We start from the raw sequence: 23,250 nt of genomic DNA on the forward strand, positions 1-23,250 counted from the left end.
ATCTTTACCAATGTTTTTATCATAGTCATTGGTTTTCCTAGTTTTGCATATGAATTACAAAATATCTGATATTTCCCCAAAACCTCTGGTCTTGGTAGAAGGGAGACTGAAATTTGCTGCTATGGTTTCAAATGATCTGAAATTACAGCAAGGGGTGACTTGATTCCAAATATTTCTCATATGTTATATCTCTCCTCTTTGGTTTTCATAAATGAAGTATATTTCACAGTGTATAACAATTGATACTGGAGGTATTCGTAATCATACCCTATTTCCAAAAGAGGGGAGATATAACATATGAAAAATGTTTGGAATCAAGTCTCCCCTTGTTGTTATTTCAGATCATTTGAAAACATAGCAGAAGTTTTAGTCTCCCTTCCACCAAGACCAGAGGTTTTGGGGAAATATATATATATATATATATAGCAAAAGTACCCGTCATTGACCGAGTTCAAAAACAGCCTACAGAAAATGGACTCTGATTTATGAAAGTATGATAGGTTATGAAAAAGAAGGGTTGTAAAGAGATAGCTTTGAATTTGGGGGCATCAAAACCAAAGCAAAATATGATGAAAGTAAAAATAAAATAGATAAACTCCATAATTTATTATACCATACCTGTTCACACTGAAACACTTATCACAATATTCTGTGGATCTATATTAAAAAACCTTGTTAAACTTTGTGACATATTTCAATTCTATAGAAGTCAGGCGCGAACGAACACCCTATAATTTTATACCATATTTCTTCAAACAGAAACATAATTATCAAAGTATACTTACGCAGATAGATATGAAAAGTCTTTATTAAAGTTTGTGCCGATTTCCATTCTATGGAGGCCAGGCGCCACAATTTTATTACACCATCCCTATTTAAGTTAAAACATACTTATCAAAGTATTCTTATGTACATCTATATCAAAAACACTTGTAAACGTTTTTTTTTTTAATTTTTAAATTTTTATTTCCATACTTTGTGGACCAGGCGCAAACGCAGACCCCACAATTTTTATGAACCACCGTTCTGCAGGATCAAACATACCCATTCCTGTGTCTCGATACGTCTTCTATCATTATATGTAATCAGTTTTTTAAAATAGTCAACCATATAGGAGCCTATTCGTGACCAGACACACACACAAACAGACATTCAGCTTTATATTATATATATATATATATATATATATATATATTAGCCTTGGTGTCTGGCGTTGCCTGGGTGTTTGGAGGTGTGTGTTGAAAAAAAAAAGTGGTAATAGGCAGGCAGACAGGCTCGAATCTGTATCATGAAAAAGGAAAAGAACATGAAAAAAAACGTGACGTCTTTGCTGTTGTGCCCATCGCCAAACCGAAAGTGACGAATGTTTAAATTAAGGCTATTCAATCAAAAAGAGGGGATGCCTTTCGAAAATATTGGCGAAAAAAGCGACCCATCCTTGTAGAAAAATGCCCGGTTGAGAGTGAAGGAATTAATGTTTTTGGCCAATCTTTCGATATTTGTCAGTCAAAGTGTCGGGCTTCAAAACAATACCAAACCTCGTGAAAATCCGTCATCTCTGTCGAAAGTTTTAGACAGACATACATACATTTAAACAGACAGGTGAAATTTATATTATAGATATATTTCTATGTGTGTGTGTACATATCTATTAGGTTGAGAAGAAAGTTCTTGGGGAATTTTTAATTTTGATTTCAAATGATGTATTTTTGTTATAATACCTTTACTTTATATATCATTTTAAAGAGCGTTTTTCGCTCTATCTAATCGTTTAAATTATAATCGTTTTCAAAAAATTATGTCTTCTTTTCAGAATGTTGAATACAAGAGGGAAAAAAGCAAATTCACACAATTTTCTTATTTCAATTCAAGCTAGGCTGAAAAGCTGCTGAAACAGCTTGTGATATAAATGAAGCATTTTCCCAGACACCACTAGTAAACGCACAGGACAATGATGGTGGTGACAAAAGTCTTGAAGATGATGAGCATAGTGGTTGGCCATCGGATGCTGACAACGATCAATTAAGAGCCTTAGCAGAAGTCAATCCATAATAATTGCATAAAAATAATTGCTTCTAAATTAGACATAAATTATACAAAGATTTTCAACTACTTGAGAGAGATTGGAAAGACAAAAAACTTGATAAATGAATGCCTCACGAATTGGACGACATCCAAAAGAAACGTCATCTTCCCTTCTTTTATGCAACAAGAACAACCCGTTTCTCAGGTTGTAACTTGCAATGAAAAGTGGGTTCTTTATGACAACTGGCAATGCTCAGCTCAGTGGTTAGATGCTGACGAGGCTCCATGACACTTCCTGAAGCCAAAACTGCACCAAACGAAGGTCATGCTGACTGTTTGGTTGTCTGCGACCAGCCTCATCCATTAGTTTTTTGAATGCAGGCGAAACCATTACTGCGGAAAAGTGCTGTCAACAAATGGATGAAATGCATTAATGGTCACAGAAATTCATTTATTCAAATTGTATAGAACAGTTAGCAACATTATTATCATTGGTGTCTATAAGTAATGCAAGGCTAGACTTTGCCATGGCCATAAAAAAAGCCATCTTTACCAGAATGAGAAAAAACAAGTTTGTGACTTTTTCTTTTTACAAAAACAGTCAACAAGATAATAGGAGGTAATGCTGACTAAGTGGTTAACATCACAGACTGACAGCCTAGTAATGTCAAGTTCGAATCCAGTTTGTTCCACAGAAATACTTTGACTTAAGGTTGTTGGCAACCTTCTTGCAGTTCATCCCATCAGTACCCGGTGTCTTTCTATAACATATTCTAACTAGAAAGATATCAGGGAAATGAAGGCCAAAAATAGACTGAATAAATGATTTTCTTTCTCTTCTTCCTCAGCAAGAATAACAGCAGCAGCAACAACAATAAGAAAACAAGCAATTTAATATTTAACACACTATATAATGTATCATCTCTTATATAATAATTTGATTGCAGAAATTCCCCTTTGGACCAAAATACTGTAGGCTTGTAACAACATATGCTACATACAAATTTATGTCTAGATTATTAGCCACTACCTTATGTAACTTTAGAACAACATTTTATATACATTTAGTCATTACAATAAAATCCTACATTACATCCTAGTAGCAACATCATCACAATTGCAACATCTTCAGACAAAGTAGTTCCTATTTTTCCCTCTAAATATAAAGTCCTCCTACTGCCCAGAGTCAAGGCTGGGAAGAAATATACACATTATAATTACATTGTTCTGACAACCCTACATAACTGGATCATATAGACATACAATTATCTTTTCACTTCCCGATTTAACAATAATAATTTCTCCCTTCTGAAATTCCGGCAATTTTCATTGGCTGAGAGCGTATAAATCTATTATTCTAAATTACACACCTTAAAAAAACGAACACAGCAGACCTTTACAAACATGGCTGCTCTCTCTGCACGAACCATTAGTTTTACGAATATTAAACCAATTTTTTGTTTGTTTATTCCCCCCCTTTTGTTTTACAATGGGCATTTCCTTCTTTATACACTTTTTTTTATTATTTACATTTTTTTCCATATCTATGCACACTTTAATATCGCACATATATCCCCCCCCCACCAAAAAAACAAACAAACACAAAATAACCCTGAAGCAGAACATTATTACTTATGGTTACCATTGTTTATTTTTCGTTTTTCTGCATTAACCACTTAGAATTCAATTGATGCCCAAATATTACACGCTGATGTTTGATTATAGACAAATTAGAGACATACTTTTCTTTCAAACAAAATTTTTTCCTTTTGGTTCATAGTCTTTGCGATTATCAAGGTTAAATAAAGCACAGCGATTATCAAGGTTAAATTTGAAGCAAATATTCTGGCAAACCCCACCCCCACTCAAAGGATGGGGTGTCTTTTCCGGGAGCCATTATTATGGGGATGTTGCGGGTGACCATGCTAAAAGCTATTGTTAACATGAAGAGGTTTGGGTGTGTCTATTCTGAAAATTGTTCTTACCATTTAGGTTGAGGGTTGGGCAACAACAACAAAAAAAACATACTTTATTCTTTTATGAGGGGGGGGGGGAGACACGTTTGATTATAGACTGATTGTCTTTTTGTCAAGATAAATTTTTTATTTTATATCCACTTACACTTTCTTTCAAAATGATGACTTTTATAAGTTTTCCACTATGATGATAAATGATGGCGGATACAAGTAGTTTTCATGATATAAAACCCTGTATTACACACTTTGAATCACTTGTTGTCAGATTAGTATGCACAACAGATACTGCCACCCCCAAATTTCTTTGTTGGTTCATAGTATTTGCGCGTGGCAAATATTCTGACAGCTACCCCCACTATCAAAATGGGGTGTCTATTCCGAAAGCCATACTTGGAATATTTGGACTACTGTTCTCATCTTGGATGTTATTCTCAAGGACCTGTACTATAACGGATATGAATGCCAAGTAGTAATCAATTCTAAGAGACACTCTTCTTTTGAAGGTTCAATTCTTGGTACGGGTGATACTAAGAATACAATTATAAATTACTTAAGACTTCTAACCGGTCATGGCTGATGAAACAAGAGAAAGCTACTCCTGTAGATTAAGTAAACGGTTTTGTTTGAAATTCCATAGAGATTCCAGAGTTCAACAAGATCAACCTGAAGACAGTTGGAAGTTACAGTATCTAAAATGTTGCGAGAACATCCAAGATGGGAACAGTGGTCTGAATAATCCAGCTAATACAAATTATCTATCTTCATCTAAAAAAATTCTAAAACATTTCATCATCATCATCATATTCAGCTTAACATCTATTGTATACTGTCATAAATTTCATCATCATCATCATCATATTCAGCTTAACATCTATTTTACATGCTGTGTGAGACGGCTTTAAAATGGCTATTCAGGTCTTATTTTACCTCTTTTTCTTTCTTTCATTCTTATCACTTCTTTCCATGCTTTCCTTCGTCTTCGTCTGCGTACTTGACTTGCTACCATAACTTTTATACATCTTCTGACCCAAGAACTCTCATTCAATCTCCAATATTAAAATCATAGCTTTAACTGTCGTTATCTCTGTTTAGTTTCAAAAGAAAATGAAAACCCTCTGTAAGGGTAGATGCATGTGTAATTATGAGGCAAGGGTTGTGCAATCTCTAACCATCTCCTGAATCAACACTGCTTGAGTCCAATAGCAAGAAGCCCAGGATGACTGGAAACAATGCTGAAATAAGCAGAGAGCACATACAGCACCTAAAGTTTCCAAATGGTCACCCATTTTAGTACTGTCAGGTTCAACGTTGCTTAACTTTAGTGATCTAATGGGAACCAGTATGCCAATGTCATATATATGGCACAGATTCTCATTAGATCAGCAAAGTTAAGCAACGTTTAGCCTGATAAGTACCAGATGAGTGACCATTTGCAAATGCCAGGCTCTGTATGTAGGATGATGTTAACACTTCCTGCAATAACTGCAAAGACTTAAAGTCGTCATGTTCCCTGACCGGGATATACCAGTGACTGGGGACCACTTGTGAATTTTATAATTCCCATGACACTTTCTCTTTGGGAGGAAGTCGGTTCAACCTACCTAAGGTGAGTGCCACTGCTACTATTACTACTGCTACTACTGTCAACATGATTATGCCGTATATGTTTAACTGTAGTTAACAGAAAAATAGGGGTAAAAAAAATAGGGGTAAAAAAAATAAGGGTAAAAAAAATAGGGGTAAAAAAAATAAGGGTAAAAAAAATAGGGGTAAAAAAAATAGGGGTAAAAAAAATAAGGGTAAAAAAAATAGGGGTAAAAAAAATAGGGGTAAAAAAAATAAGGGTAAAAAAAATAAGGGTAAAAAAAATAAGGGTAAAAAAAATAGGGGTAAAAAAAATAAGGGTAAAAAAAATAAGGGTAAAAAAAATAAGGGTAAAAAAAAATAAGGGTAAAAAAAATAAGGGTAAAAAAAATAGGGGTAAAAAAAATAAGGGTAAAAAAATAGGGGTAAAAAAAATAGGGGTAAAAAAAATAGGGGTAAAAAAAATAGGGGTAAAAAAAAGATAAAAAAAACAAATATACAACAAATAAATGATGTAATGAATAGGAGTACACCCGGGTTCTTCCTACTGGCAAGAATATTCTCCTTCTTCAAGTATCAGGTCTGTTATTGCAGACATCAATGATCACGGCTCTCCAGTCCCCTTTGCATTTTGTCCTTTTGATGAGATCTATCGTTGTGTTTCCAGTGACCCTGTTGAGATTGTCAGTGAACTTTGTTCGTTGTCTTCCTCTACTCTTTTTTTCCAGCGATTTTTCCTAACATCAAGCTTTTTTCCAAACCTTCCGCTCACATTAAATGGCCGAAGAACGTTAACTGTCTGGCGTGAACGGGATCTGCTGTACTCTGCCATACGCACGACTTCTTCATTTGTCTTCATTTCTGACCATGAGATTCATAGAATTCTTCCTAAAACACCATATCTCCGCTGCTTCCAAACAACTTTCAGCTGCGTTCGTTACTGTCCAACATTTGCAACCATAAAGTAGGAATGACTATATGTATAGTTATAAGAGAGCATACTTAAACCATAAATAACGACTTGCAGAGCCATCTGAGAGAGAAGTTAAAAGGTATGGCGAAAGCCTCACAATAAGGTTATACCAACTCCAACCAGGAAAGCCATTGAACAAAGCGACTTGAAAATGAATGGAAACAGCACTAACCCTATGTGGGTTTAACCAGCTTCCTCCAAAGGAGGAAGTTCCATGGGAGTATGAAATTTACAAGCAATCCCCAATCGCATGTATATACCCATTAAGGGAGATGATGTTAGGTTTTTGCAATTCTTGCGGGAAGGTGTCGATGTCCTCCTACATGTAGCACCTGGAATTCCCAAATTGGTCACCCATTTGGTATTGATCAGGCTGGACCTTGCTTAACTTCAGTGATCTAATAATAACTGGTGTGTCAACATCATTATGCTATACATAAAGCGACTAATTAGATTATTACTTGTATATAGTAGTCAAGACTATTTAGCTAGTTAAAAAAAAGTATGCAGGGTGTCTATAAAGTCCATAAGCATTAAAAAAAATAAATAATAGTACTAGGCAAAAATAATGTCGCTTTTTGATGTTCATCTTCAAAAAGATCATAACTCCTTTCATAATAAACTTTATTAATCGAAATAAGAACCATTAGAATCGATACATTTTTGCCAACGAGAAACAAGTTTATTTATCCAATTAGCATTGAAATCCGGAGTTCTAGAAGCAATGAAGTCATTGAAGGCTGATACATCATCATCTCGGCTTTTGAAGCAGTTTTTGTGCAGGAAGTTGTTGAGATGCTTGAAAAAGTGATAGTCGGTCGGTGAGAGGTCCAGTAAATATGGCAGATAAAGTAGAGTCTCGTAGCTCAATTTGTTCAGCTTCTGCTGTTGAGCAACATGTGGGCAAGCGTTGTCATGGAGGAGAATTGGTCCGTTCATATTGACCAATTTCGGGCACATATGTTGGAGCTTCTGGTGCATTTTGTCAATCTGTCTGCATTACTTCTCTGCCGTAATCGTTTCACCCAGATTCAAGAAGCTGTGATAGATGAGACCGGCTGCAGACCACCAAACAGTCACCATAACCTTTTTTTGTGCAATTTTGGCTTTGGTAAGTATTGTGGAGCTTCTCCGGCATCCAACCATTGTGCCGAATGTCACCAGTTGCTGTAGAGGATCCGCTTCTCATTACACGTCACAATCTGCTCAAGAAATGGGTCGTTTTTGTTGTGCAGAAGGAACATAGAAGACACCTGAATGTGACGATTTTTTTTTTATTATTGTTCAATTCATGTGGCGCCCATTTATCCAACTTTTTTGACTTTTCTATTTGCTTTAAATAATGAACAACTGTTGAGTGGTTGACCTCAAGTTCAACAGCAACTTCTTGTGTGATTTTACAAGAATTGGCTTCAATTAAGGCATTTAAATGTTTGTTATCAACCGCAATCAACCGGCCGTGACAGTCTTCATCTTCGAGGCTTTCATCACTATTGCGAAATTTCTTGAACCACCATTGTGCCATACATTCGTCAGTGGTTCTGGGCCAAATGCATCATTGATCATGAGCTGTCTCAGTAGCTTTTCAGCCTAGTTTGAACGAACAAGAAAATTGTGCGAATTTGAATTTTGTCCATGGTGTTAAAAAGCCTGCAAAAAAAATGAAAAGATTGAGAATGGTAACAAATAATATGATCCGATAAAGCGGAAAAACGCGCTTCAAAATTATATATAACATAGCTATATATATCAATGAATTAATTGAGAAAACGATAATGTTTTTGCACCAACCTAATATGTGCATTTGCAATAAAAAAAAAAAATGTAAAAAAGATGCAAAAAGTTATAAGTTTTTTTTATGCATTTTTATGGATACCCTGTATTTCTTTTGTCATAAAATATATTTGAAATTCATCATTTGATTTATAATATAGAATAACAAGAACAACAACAACAACAAAAAAAAAACTGCCTTTTTTGCTTTTATTGCTTTTCTCACCCAATTTTAGTAAGGTGATATCGTTTTCAAGACATTTTGATAATACTGTCATTATCAAATACCGAATTCAGTACAACCATGTTTAAAACTTTAACAAAAGAGAATAAAGTAATAATATAGAAGTTTTATAAATTTTATAAAGTTTTTTTGTTTTCAAAAACACCAAAATAGAATCCCCTCAAATTTTTATCCCACCCTTAAACATCTAATTCTTATCAGGGAGCAGATTGTCCATCATATCTTAGGCCTTTCACCTCAGAAAACAGCACACTACTCAAGTACCATGTTGACGCCTTCCACAGTTTTATGGTTGCTTTTATACAAAAGAGATCACACATTTTCTTTACACCCTAAAACCATGAAATATGAGCAGTTCTCAGTCCTATCTTGGAGGTGATTTAAAAAAAATAAATAAATAAAATAACAAAAACAAACAACCTTACATCTCCCAAGAGATTTGAAAATTATTAACGATCACTTTAACCTCCCTTTTGCATTAAAAAAAAATTTGTTGCATTTTTAATGATTAAGTCCACAAGATTGTTGGCAATAAAGCTTCCTTAGATCCTGTTGAAGGCGTCAAGGTTTCTTTTTCCAAAAATAACAGAGGAATGAGAACAACATGGCCACGGACATTTTCCAATAATTTCCTGGCCTCTTCCTCATCAGTATCGGATAATGAGGGTTCTTTCGTATAACGTCTAAGGTCATCAAATGTTAGAACATGATCGCTTGGTAGACAACGGAATACCTAAAAAGAAAACAGAAATTTCATATTGGAATGTGATGAGTACAACATTTAAAAATCTATAAAATCTGAATCAATCAACATTTTTTTACCTAATTTTTTTTTTCAGATATATTTTCATCACATAAAATACATGCTAAAATATTCTTCAGCTTTGGGATTGTATTATACAAGTTAGAAAAGCATTTCATCCAAGGCATGAAAATTGTTAAACAAAATGTTTTTACTATAGACTTTAAAAATAAAGGTACAAGATTTAATTTGAAATTTATTTATCTGTAAGTGCACTTTTATAAATTTTATAAAGTAAGGTATAAAAATTTAATCTAAATTGAATCAAAAAATTACCTTGGATTTATTTTATGTAATGTACATTCTGTTGCACTTTTAAAAAAAAAATAATTGAAAATTTTATATCTATATCATTAATTGCTAGATGAAAGATAATGTTTTTAAATTGCAACAAAATGTACATTACATAAAATAAATCCAAGGTAATTTTTGGATTCAATTTAAATTAAGTTTTTATACCTTACTTTGTAAAATTTATAAAAGTGCACTTTGAAGATAAATAAATTTCAAATTGAAACTTGTACCTTTATTGTTAAAATCTATAGTAAAAACATTTTGTTTAACAATTTTCATGCCTTGGATGAAATGCTTTTCTAACTTGTATCCTATCTTTTTAAGATTATATTTTAAAACTCTCCTTTTCTCTATTTCAGTTTTTATTTCTCCTCACATCACAACTTATTTTTTGAAACCCCCTCTTTGTAATACAGGTCTGAATAATGAGAAAATCTGAAAAACTTTAAAATAACTTTTTTAGATTAAATTTTTTAAAACTTCTTTCAGAATAGAAAATCTTTAAAATTTAATAAGGAACTTATTTCATATAGGTTTCATTAAGAAATATTCAGTACATAACGAGAAAAATAGAAATGAAAATTTAAAAAAGGACTGTATAACTGGTTACGGTCAATTGTAGTCCTCGCCAGTGAAAGTCTTTGTTATTGTTATTCTATTATTGTTATTATTTAAAACATTTTGTGTCCTGCTCTTTCGCTTGAGGACTAATTTGTCATATAATCTAGCAAAGATAGGTTTCCTTTAGTCGCATTTCTTTGCTAGTAACTATATATATATATATATATATCGCAATCATGAAGGGAAGACTTAAATTCATGATTAAAAACGTTTAAAATAATGTTCGAAAGTCTTTGTTATTGTTATTCTATTATATTATTATTATTTAAAACATCTTGTGTCCTGCTCTTTCGCACGAGGACTAATATGAAAAACTGTGATGTATCCAGCTATTTATAACAGCAAGATTTGTGCTAGCTTTTTTCTGTAAACTGACAATCATACCTGTGTGTGTGTGTGTGTGTGTGTGTGTGTGTGTGTATATATATATATATAACCTAATACCATCACACAAAAACATGAAATGCAAGGTACACTCGCATGCACACACATACACATACACACACCCACACATAAATCAGAACCGACACATTAAAACACACACACGTGCGCGCATACAACCACACACAGACATAACACCCCTATCTCTAATACAACACACTGAACAATACCAACCCTACTTAACCTCGAAACTAACAACACTAGGAGACACCTAGAACCGTAGTATAATATCTGTTCCAACACCTCGCTCCCTCCTCAGTCAGGGGAGGAGAACCCCCTCATGACTGAAACGACTATCTTCCCTTCTATCATCCCCCTCCCATACCTACACCCCCCAATGATCCCCCTCTGGGGAACAAAATCTTCCCCACACAAGGAACCGATCCTGGGTCTGGCCATACCCACATGGGGAGACAAATAAATAGAAACATTAAAAAATCCCCTATTTTAAATACACCCCTCTTTCTAAACAAACATAATATAAGACTAAAACGAAAAAAATCACAATACTAAAATCCAAAAATCCAAAAAATAAATATCAAAATAGAATGAAAGCACCCCTACCCTTACTTCAGAAGAGCCAGTCCCCCCTCCCCACACATACACATTAGTAACGACCTCGGACCACAGCCGCCTTCCTAAGAAAGCAAATAACCCCAAAATACTATAAAACAATATACACATTCCCAAACCAATAAAAGCAAACACACACACGCGCGCACACACACACACATAAACACACACGCGCACACACACACACACCCTACCCCACCCTAAAGGAAAAGAAAAAACAAATTAGCAGAAAGAAATAGCAACTGACTGACTACAGCCAGGTCAAAATCTCCCTGGACAAAAAAAAAAAAAAAAAAGAAATAAAAATTCAGCATACCAATGTATAATAAACACTTACAAGCCTCCACCCCTTGGAAAAACTTCAAACTAACGAAAATCGCCATTTTTACACATTTGAAAATAATTTCCGACAAGGACGCATCAGACCGTCTGAAACGTACGTAAACGATTTCAATGACTTAAAAACATTATTACAATGATCCAAACATAATTCTCAATGAAAAACCAAGACACGGAATAATAAAATAATGTTAAAAAATACACATTGTTGGTGACTACTCCCTTATTTAATATATATATATATGATGGATTCTCTTGTCATATCCGATGAATGAGGGCCATAAATCCATCCTATTATACTCTGCTATCAATGTTTGTGCCACATGTGTGACACAAGGCTATTCCTACTCACCACAAACTAAGCCGAATAACTCATAAGTTGTGCAGACATAGTTTCTGTTTGCACTATATGTATATAAGCTTGTTTTTATAACTGTGTCTTTATATAAGTGGTGATGCCTGCAGTAAATTTTCCCTCCATTTTGCTTTCATACTAGCAAGTTTAATATTCTCTTTCAGTCTGTCTTTATACCTGAGGAACAGATGTCCAACACTTTATATATATACACACACACACACACACACAGGAAAAAACCTCCCAAAATTGAAACAGAACCTAATTAAAACAGATCTTCAATAAATAAAGTTTGTTTCTTTTTACAAAGTAGTCACTACTTATCAAGGCCTGGAGATCACTCGAGGATAAGGGTTTACGAGTGTATGATAGTCATTTGGACAATAGTGTAGTAATCATAGGCGAAATTTGGCATAATTTGATTATTTAAGGGGATGAATCAACAAGAACTTGTTTATGTTGGATTTAAAGATGACCATATTGTAGTCAACAGGATAGTAGGCCAGCACAAACAGAGTTCCACAGGTGGCCAGTTCTAGAAAAGAAGCTTTGTTCACGAAATCCACGTTTAGGTCTAAGCATAAAGAGTAAGGGAAATTATTGATAGTGGTTTTAGCTAGACAAGTGTTTTTTGTGAAAGTTTATATGATAGTTATATCAATATTCCCGAGTGGCTTTCGGGCTTTGATAAGTGGTGACCTCCATGTAAAAAAAAAAAAAAATAATAGTAATAATAAAATGTACATAATTTAACACTTTACTGCAATTTCATAGAATCACTGACCATCAAAAGCGTCTCTGACTGGAATGAAATTTTGATGGCAATTGAAGACATTTCTGATGATCGGTGATACAATGAAACTGCAGTAAAGTGTTAAGTACATTTTATGATCATGATATCCAAGATATTTTTCAATTTACCTTTTCATAAATGCTAGTGTTAATGCTTGCCTGTCGGATCCAAATTTCTTTGTAGAAGGAATCACAGACTGGATCGGAGAGATCAATGGAGTCGTCATCATCTGAGATTCCTAAATGTTCCCTGGAATTAAAACAATTTCAATTTCACAATGTTTGAAATTAATGCACTAAAATCTGTTTGGTGTGCTACTTTAAAACAAAGATGGTAAAACTTTAAAATCAAATAAAACTAACAATAGAAATTTCCAGAATTTGATAAATTTACAATAATTTTGTAATTTATACTTTGAAATATTTTTGTTAATATTGAAAAATTTATTCGTTATTTATTAAAGATATTTTACCATCCTGATTATATTTAACAGTAAGTCCATATTTATGAGTTGTGAAAATAAATAGACATACGAAAAATTTGTAATTTAAATACAACTTTTTTGCTCACTTTAAATGATTAAAAAATAAAATGCATGTTATAAATGATTAAAAAATAAAATGCATGTTATAAATGATTAAAAAATAAAATGCATGTTATAAATGATTAAAAAATAAAATGCATGTTATAAATGATTAAAAAATAAAATGTCTGTTATAAATTATTAAAAAATAAAATGTCTGTTATAAATTATTAAAAAATAAAATGTCTGTTATAAATTATTAAAAAATAAAATGTCTGTTATAAATTATTAAAAAATAAAATGTCTGTTATAAATTATTAAAAAATAAAATGTCTGTTATAAATTATTAAAAAATAAAATGTCTGTTATAAATTATTAAAAAATAAAATGTCTGTTGTAAATTATTAAAAAGTAAAATGTCTGTTATAAATGATTAAAAAAATAAAATGTCTGTTATAAATGATTAAAAAATAAAATGTCTGTCATAAATTATTATATAATTATTTTAAAAAAATTTCGGTTATAATCATTATAAAATTATCTTAAAAATCCTTAATATAATTTAGAGCATTATTGAAGAGCCTACATTGCATTACAAAAAATTTTTTTTGAATCTATAATTAGATTTATTAAAAAAGTATGTAACAATTTATTGTTTCTTTGTTACTTAAGCATTATTTTTTATTATTAACTATTACTTATTGAAATCTAAAAGAAAATTGAATATAAAAAATAACTTTAAAAATCCTATTAAAAATATATAAATTACGAAATTACATTCACTTCAAAGCATTTAAGCTTCTACATAAAGTCAGCCATTTTAATCTTTTAATATATGAAAGAAAAAAGAATTATTTTGACTGTTTGAAACCAAAGCGAATTTGTCAAATAAAAAATTATTTAAAATTAAAATTCTTAGAAAATTTTCGTTTCATCCAATTCATCCAATAATTTAATAAACAGAAATTTTCGTTTCATCTAATTCATCCAATAATTTAATAAACAGAAAAGATTAAAAGAGAATATGCAGGATGAGGCAGAATTTCCCTTTCAGATTCTTAGCAGTATATAAGAAAGGTATTTATTTATAAGGTGTAATAATCTGAAGGATCTAGGTCAGAAGAATATGCAGGATGAGGCAGGATTTTCCTTTCAGATTCTAAGCAGTATATTAGAAACATTTGTTTATATGGTGTAATAATCTGAGGGAGCTAGGTCAAGAGAATATGCAGGATGAGGCAAGATTTCCTATCCAGATTCTAAGCAGTATATTTGAGAGATATTTACTTACCTGAATAGCGTTCGTCTCAGAGAAGATGAGAAATAACCAGCTAAATGTTCTTTCCCGTCAAACTCTACAGAAAATTTCTCTAAATCTTGGACCATGACGGCAATTTCACTATCTCGCACTCCCAACATACTTCGATCGTTGATATTAGCAGAGCCAATGATGGTCGTGTCATCATCCACAATCAACATCTTGCTATGCACGTATACCAATTCTGTCGTCTTGAAAAAGCAGAAAAAGACAGAAACAACAAAAATCATAAACCTCATTCCAAGTTTTCATTCATGATTAACTTTATGTGACACGACAACTATTATCCTCCAGTTGATTTAGTCTTGATAAATAGCAAGTCATTAGTAATTGCAATTTAATAGCTCACATCTTACGGCCTTCAGGCAGCATTGAGCTGCAGCTAAGGTTTCTAAATTTTTTAATTTCACACAGATTATCAGGATTCAGATTACTGTCTTCCAATATTTCCAGTCATCAATGGCCTGGTCTTATATTCTTGTCTTGTGACAGCATTAAACCCAAATCAGTTAAGCTGGCTTATTAATAAAAATATATCTTGCTCTTTTATTGAGCACTCTTAATAACCTCGTTAAATTCATTAGTTATCACTCTTGAATACCATTAACCTAATTTATATATATATAAGATTTGTTGTTGGCATTTTTGTAGCCATATTAACAACTTCGAAACGCTGTTATTTTTATTTTTTCTGCTACCTTAGTGTTTTTTTAAGAGCTATAAGCTCATTTTGTTATTCATATATATATGAATAGATCGCCCTTATTTTTTTATGGGACGTATTTATTTATTCATTTTTATAATTAATTATTTTACATGCATAAATATATATATATATATATATAAATAATGGTTGTATAATTTTAACTTCCTCAATGTAAATCCACTGAAACTCTTGTTTATCAAAAACTGCTTGATGAATGAAAAGAGTGTGTTTATAATAAGCTTATTAATACAAACTATCAGCTACATGTGAGTATGCCTGTTTCTAAGATATATATTACTTCAAAAATTTTTGGAAAAGTATCTCAACACAAATTAAGACTTACCAATTTTCCAAGAAGTTCACCATGGTTGCGAAGACCATAAAATGTAATATAGTTGAAAGGGTCAATAACTGAAAAAGAAAAAAAAACAAAAAACGGGTATATATATACACATATATGAAAATAAAATACACAATATATCATAAAATAAAATGTTGTGTAGACAAAATCTATGAAACACAGAAAAACATTTACACACAAGAATCAAATAAGATTTTATCGGTTTTGTTCAGCTCAACAAACGTCCTCAGAAAAAGTGAAGATTTAAAATTTACTGAAAAAGAAAAAGAAAAATGACAAAATGTACATACATATATATATATATATATATATATATAATGTTTACTTTTTTAAATAATTAAAATAAATTTATTCAATAAATATATAATTCAACATTTGACAAAATATAAATGCTAGATTTTTGTTATTGTTTTATTATCTGAAAAAAAGAAAAAAAGAAGAAAAAAAAAAGAAAAAACTATTCTGAACATCAGGAAGGGCCTATGGCACAAAGCATAGAAGTATCGAGTCTCTACAGTTCCAGGTGAGCATTGGCTGAAGATAGCAGTTTAAATCCTACCCAAAGCTGGCCAGAGGATTAGTTTGCCAAAACTTGGTGAGACAACAACTATGGAAGGCAGTAATAACTGAGGATACAGTTAATAAACTCAGCATTCCTATCCCATTATGGTTAATCATCTAAATGACCGAACCTACATTTATTATCATTGCTGAAGCACTCAACTAATTGATCATCACACCTTGATCTAGGGCAGCCATTATAATCCTTTCCTGTGCGTAGTGAAGTGATCCTCTTTTTAGCCAGTCTATAAAACCTTCCTTATCTATATATTTCTGGATCACTTCACTCAGAGAATACCTGACATGCTGTTGGTTGGAACATTCTTCCAGGTTTTTTTTTTTGCAATAAAAGGTCTTGGTGCATTTTTGTTGACTCTTAATAGGCCACAAAATGCTTGACAAAACTGAAGAATTTGTGTTTCTTGGCTCAGTGCTTCCAAGATCTTCATCTGACATTTGTAGAAGAAACGACAATTTATGTATTTGAATGACTATAAGAAAAACTACAGAGTTTGAAATACATTTGTATTATTTGGATCTTGAGTGTTATTTTCTATACATTTTATTACATTTTCACTCCAAACAAGGCACATTACCACTTTGATGTAGGGGGCTACTATCAGGGACATAATCTACAGGGGTACTATGTGGGGAGTTGACCAGCAAGATGTCGGTTCACGTTACACTTGAACTTCTGCATGTCAGTACAGTTGGGGAAGCAGGAACCCAGAAGGGAATTCCAAAGTCTAGCGGTTCTGGGGAAGAAACTACTGGAGTAGAAGGCTCTCTTACATCTAGGGATCTCTACTGTGAAGGGGTGTGATTTAACTGCTTGTCGGGTTTGTCGGGGGTATTTACGTCGAGGGGGTACGAGTGCTTGCAGTTCGTCGGAGCATTCACCGTTAAAGTACTTGTAGAACAGGCAGAGGGATGCTACATTTCATCAATGGGACAGAGGCTGAAGCTTAGATGACAGTTCAGGACCTATCAGGTTGGTGACTCTCTTTTGAACCTTGTCTAGGAACGAGAGACTAGTAGCAGATGCACCAACCCAAATATGACAACAATACTCTATACATGGGCGAATGGTGGCCTTATAGAGATACAGGATACTTTCAGGCATTAGTAGCTTTCTAGCACGGTAGAGAGAACCTACCTTCTTCGCAGCGGTTCTGGCAATGCTCTCAATATAATTGTTCCAACTCATGTTTCATTTGAATGTTAGGCCGAGGAGTTTAAAAGATGTACTTTCAGATAAAGAGTCTTTGGCCATTGCTATTGGTGGTAGGGAAGGTTTCTTGTAATTATTGAAGGAATAAGTTTAGTCTTGACAGCATTGAATGTGACCATCCATTTTTGTCCTCATTCCACTACAGATTGGAGGTCGTCCTTTAGTGTTTCTGCCATTTCTTTAGATATGTGTTCATTTGTTTTCCTTTCGTGTCTGTTATAGAGCGTGATGTCATCAGCATATATACCCATCTCACAGACAATTTTGTTAGGGAGGTCATTTATGAATATTAGGAATAATAGAGGTTCAAGGATAGACCCTTGAGGCACTCCCGCATTTATATCATATTGTTTAGACGTACAACTGTCGAGGACAACCTGGATTTTTCTCTTATCTAAAAAGGATTTAATTATGTTAAGTATTCTTCCAGTGATACCATTGGATCGGATTTTCTTAACACCTTCATGCCATATCCTGTCAAAAGCCTTAGATATATCTAGAGCTACTGCTCTACCCTCCCCCGCTTTATCCAGTGAATGGTATATATGTTCAGAGATTACAGTTAGGATGCCTGCTCTGGAACGGGCTTGCCTAAATCCGTATTGTTGGTTGGTCAGAAGTTTAGCATCTTTTTTTTTAATTCAATTTTTGCCCCAAAAAGCCACAGTGCCACTTTGAAGTAGGGGGCTACTATCAGGGACATAAGTTGCAGGTATATTATGAAGAGAGCTGAGCAGCAAGATGTCTGTTCACATTACACTTGAACTTCTGCATATCAGTACAGTTGGGAAAGCAGAATCTCAAAAGGGAGTTCCAAAGTCTAGCAGTTCTGGGCAAGAAACTATTAGAGTAGAAGGCTTTCTTACATCTATGGATCTCTACCGTGAAGGGGTGGGATTTAGCTGCTTGTCGGGTTTGTCGGGGTATTTACGTAGAGGAGGTACAAGAGCTTGTAGTTCGTCAGAGCATTCACCATTAAAATACTTGTAGAACAGGCAGAATGATGCAACATTTCGTCGATGGACAGAGGCTGAAGCTTAGATGACAGTTCAGGATCTATCAGGTTGGCAACTCTCTTTTGAACCCTCTCCAGGAGTGAGAGACAAGTAGCAGATGCACCAGCCCAAATGTGACAACAGTACTCAATACATGGGCGAATGGTAGCCTTATAGAGTACAGGATATTTTCAGGTGTAAGTAGCTTTCTAGCATGGTAGAGAGAGCCCAACTTCTTCAAAGCAGCCTTGGCAATGCTCTCAATATATCTGTTCCATTCCCTGTGAGCGTTAAGCCGAGGAGTTTAAAAGAAGTACTTTCAGGTAATGTTTTTAGCCATTGCTATTGGTGGTTGAGAAGGTTTTTTGTAATTATTGAAGGAAACAAGCTTAGCCTTGGCAGCATTGAAGGTTACCATTCATTTTTGTCCCCATTCCACTAAAGATTGGAGGTCTTCCTCTAGTAATGTTTCTGCCTTTCCTTAGATATGTGTTCATTTGTTTTCCCCTCATATGTTATAAAGCATGGTGTCATCGGCAAATATACCCATCTCAGAAACAATTTAATCATGGAGGTCATTTATGGATATTAGGAATAATAAAGTACAAGGATATACCTCCTGAAGTGCTGCCGCACTTATATCATATTGTTTAGATGTACGACTGTCGAGGACAACCTGGATTCTTCTCTTCTTTAAGAAGAATTTAATTATGTTAAGTATTTGTCCAGTGATACCATATGATCTGATTTTCCTGAGAAGACCATCATGTCATACCCTGTCAAAAGCCTTAGATATATCTAGGGCTACCGCTCTACCCTCCCCTTCTTTGAGGACATTGCTGAGACCATTCATCGTCTTAAAAAGCATTGATCATCAAGCCTTGATTTGGGAAGCCATTATAATTCTCTATTGATTACAGTGAAGCGATCCTATTTTTAACCAGTAATACAAAGCCTATCTTATCTAGATATTCCATATAAGTTGTATTATTCGAGCATAATGTAATAACTGAAAGTAAATATTAAGTGGCTTCCTGCCTTGTCTCCAGTGATTTCCATAAAAAAATATGAAAAAGAAAATTTTCTTACCTCCTGCATGTTTCAGCTTTACCAAGAGGGAATCATCCCCTCGACAGATAGAACTGTAATTCCAGTGAGTGACAGCTTGGATGGCTGTTCCTTTGTTGGTACCAAGTTCACCTTCGAATGCTGGTAACAATGGCATCACGACATAAACACGGAATGTTTGTTTGTCACTAAAGATGAAAATTATATAAAAAGGGATGAAATAAAAATGAATGCTCTTTATCACTGAAGTTTTTTGCACTAGATGTGACAACAATACTCCATGTATAGTGGCTTTGTAAAGATATAGGATACTGGCAAGTGTGAGACGTTTTCTAGCTTGCTAAAGGGAGCCCATCTTCATTGTAACAGCCTTGGCTATATGTTTTATGCATTTGTTCCAATTGATCTTACTTGTGAATGCTAGGCACAGGAGTTTGAATGATGGACGGTCATATAAGGTGCTATTAACCATGGCAATCAGTGGTTGGAAAGATTTCTTATAATTGTTAAAGGAAAGCTTTGTCTTAACAGCATTAACTGTTACCATCCATTTATGTCCCTATTTTCTAAGGATTCAGCCATTGCCTTAGATATATGTGCATTTGTTTTTCCCGCATGTTGAGAATAGAGCATGGTATCGCTATTAAATATACCCATCTCTGACAAAATTGCAGCATAAAGGTCGTTTTTAAAAATTAAAAATAATAACAGTCCAAAGGATTAACCTTTTGGCCACACCCGGATTTATGTCATGTTGTTTAGATATATGGTTATTGGGGTCAATTTAGATCTTCTTTTTGGTTAAAAAGGATCTGATTCAAATATTAGTGCAGTAATACTGTACAAATGAATTTTCATAATACCTTCATGTCAGACCTTGTTAAAGGCTTTGGCTATATCAAGTGCTACTACTTTAGCTTCAGCAGATTTTTCTAATGTATGGTAAATGCATTCTGATATGGCCATTAGGATATCCACATTAGAAGAGGTTTGCCTAAATCTATATTATTGATCAGAAAAGAATTCAGCATTAAAAATGTAGTGGACTTATTGTGTGTTTGAGAAGTACTAAGAAGAGCGCTAATAATTTAGTTAAATTAATGAAAAAAATGAATAAAAACAATAAAATATACATTTAATTAAATAATGAAGAATAAAAAAAATAAAAATACACATTTAGTTTGTTTGTTTGTTTGTTTGTTCTGTTTTACGGCATATCAACCACTTTGGGGTCATTTAATGCCGAAAGGTTCGTTATGTTGTGTTAAATATTGGTTTGTTCTTCTTAAGGTTTTTCTTTTTTTTGGGGGGGGGGGTCTTTCCTTATATTTTTGAGTATATTTTAGTTTCTTTCAGAAAATTGATAATTTTTTGGGGATCAATCTTGTTTAATATTGTTTTCAGATTTTTTTCTTGGTAATACTTTGTTCGGATTTGTTCAAGGTCAATGCAGTTTGTCAGTATATGGTGTATTGTGTAGGGTTCTTGACACGTTATACAGTTTGGTGTCTCCTCCCCTTTTAGTAGATGTGAGTGGGTGATGTGAGTGTGACCTATTCGCAGTCTGGTCATTACTACCTCTTCCTTTCTTGTTAACTTTTTGGTGTTTCTCGTTCCAATATTTGGTGTTATTTGGAATAGTTTGTTTTTGGTGCATGAGCTCCAGTTTTCTTGCCATTTTCTCTTCAAAAATGTGTTTATTTTAGTCTTTAGGTCTGTATAGGGGATTTTTCCACTTATGTGGTTTTGTTGCAGAGTTTCCTTTGCTGCCTTATCTGCTTGTTCATTCATGTATATGCCGATATGGCTTGGTATCCAGCAAAAGATAATGTTTTTTTTCATGGTTATGGCATCTATTTTGTTTAGCAATTTTGTAATAAGTGGGTTTGTCATTTTTTTTTCTTTTAGAGATATGAGTATTGAAAGTGAGTCAGTAAATATGATATATTTTTGATGGTCATCATTGGTTATTATATTCAGTGCCGAATCTATGGCTGTTGCTTCTGCGCTGAAAATAGAAGATTCGTTTGGGAGCCTTTTCTTTAGTTTTATTTTTTTGTGGATGGCTGCGCATCCTACTTTATCTCCATCTTTTGATCCGTCAGTGTAAATTTGTGTATATTCTTTGTATGTATTCTGGATGATAAGTAGTTCTTCATGGAAGGTTGATGGGTGGGTTTTCGTTTTGGGATATTTATTTAATTTTAATATTATGTGTGGTTGTTTGATCATCCAGGGTGGAGTTTTTGATTTGTTATATTTATGTATTTTTGTAATGTCCATTTGGGCTTCTGTGAGAAGGTTTTTTATCCGGAGGCTGTAGGGCTTGATGATATTTTCTTTCTTGTTGAAGAGATGTGTGTATTGTGGGTGGAGGGTACATTGGTATGCAGGATTTGTTGGACACGATACCAGCTTTAGGTAATATTGTAGCGCTAACTTCTGTCGTCTTAGAATCAGTGGAGGCTCATGGGCCTCTATATAGAGGCTTTCTACTGGAGAGGTTCTAAATGCTCCCAAGGCTAATCTTAATCCTTGATGATGGATTGTATTTAGTTCTTTTATGTAGGACTTCCTTGCTGCTCCATAGATGAAGCATCCATAGTCCATTTTAGATCTGATTAGAGTTTGGTATAATTTCAATAATGTGACTTTGTCTGCACCCCAATCGGTGTGTGCTAGGACTTTGATCAATTGCATTGTCTTTTGGCATTTTGCTTTTAAATATTTTATATGCGGTATAAAGTTCAATTTTTTATCGAATATAATACCTAAATATTTATGTTGGTCGGTGAGTGGGATGTTCTTGTTATCCAGTTTCAGGTTGGGGTCGTGGTGGAATTTTCGTAATTTGCAAAAGTGGATGCATTTAGTTTTTTCCTCTGAGAATGTAAATCCATTTTCTATGGCCCATTTGTTTATTTTATTCAGACAGAGTTGTAGTTTGCGTTCGGCTGTTTGTATATATTTAGATTGGTAGTATATAAGTAGGTCGTCCACGTATAGGGCGTTTTCAATTCCTGGGTCTATGTTTTTTATGATATTGTTTATTTTAATGTTGAAGAGGGTGACAGACAGGATACTGCCTTGGGGGACCCCCATTTCTTGATCTTTTTGGACTGAATAAGTGTTGTCCATCCGTACTTGGAAGTTTCTATTTGTTAAGAAATTTCTGATAATTTCTGGCATTCTACCCCTAAGTCCTAGTTCATACAGGTCTTTTTGGATTCCGTATTTCCAAGCGGTGTCATACGCCTTTTGCATGTCAAAAAAAATTGCTATTAGATGTTCTTTTTTTGCAAATGCTTCTCTTATGCGTGTTTCCAGTTTTATTAAGTGATCGGTGGGGCTTCTATTTTTCCTGAAACCCGACTGGCTTTCTGTAATTAGATTTTTGCTTTCCAAGTACCAATTTAACCTTTCGTTAATCATTCTCTCAAAAGTTTTGCACAAACAACTAGTTAGTGCAATGGGTCGGTAGTTTGTTGGGTTTGTATGGTCTTTTTTTGGTTTGGGTATTGGGATTACTGTTGCCTGCTTCCAGTTTTTTGGAATGTTGTTAGTTATCCATATCTCATTGTAAATTTGTAATAAGTAGTCCAGTGATGGTTTTGGTAGTTTTTTGAGGAATTGATAATGGATCTCGTCGGGGCCGACTGCTGTATCGGGAGATTTGTTTATTGCCTCCTCTAGT

At 33.8% G+C, this 23,250-nt stretch overlaps 1 protein-coding gene across 2 annotated transcripts in view; it reads right to left on the minus strand.

Moving 5' to 3' along the window:
* Positions 1-8,527: 8,527 nt before the first annotated feature.
* LOC145241454 (phospholipase D1-like) overlaps positions 8,528-23,250 on the minus strand; it is a 320,978-nt gene continuing 306,255 nt past the window's right edge. For both annotated transcript variants that reach the window (XM_080104431.1, XM_080104432.1), the window contains exons 22-26: positions 19,578-19,744; positions 15,684-15,751; positions 14,608-14,825; positions 12,922-13,042; positions 8,528-9,308 (exon numbers count right to left, since the gene is read on the minus strand). In XM_080104431.1, the coding sequence (XP_079960557.1) occupies positions 9,084-9,308; positions 12,922-13,042; positions 14,608-14,825; positions 15,684-15,751; positions 19,578-19,744 (799 nt within the window). In that variant the 3' untranslated portion in view covers positions 8,528-9,083. The remainder of the gene's footprint in view (positions 9,309-12,921; positions 13,043-14,607; positions 14,826-15,683; positions 15,752-19,577; positions 19,745-23,250) is intronic.

Source organism: Euprymna scolopes, chromosome 20 (assembly GCF_053919585.1).
Source record: "Euprymna scolopes isolate OS-2025 chromosome 20, ASM5391958v1, whole genome shotgun sequence".
NCBI classification, from domain to species: domain Eukaryota; kingdom Metazoa; phylum Mollusca; class Cephalopoda; order Sepiida; family Sepiolidae; genus Euprymna; species Euprymna scolopes.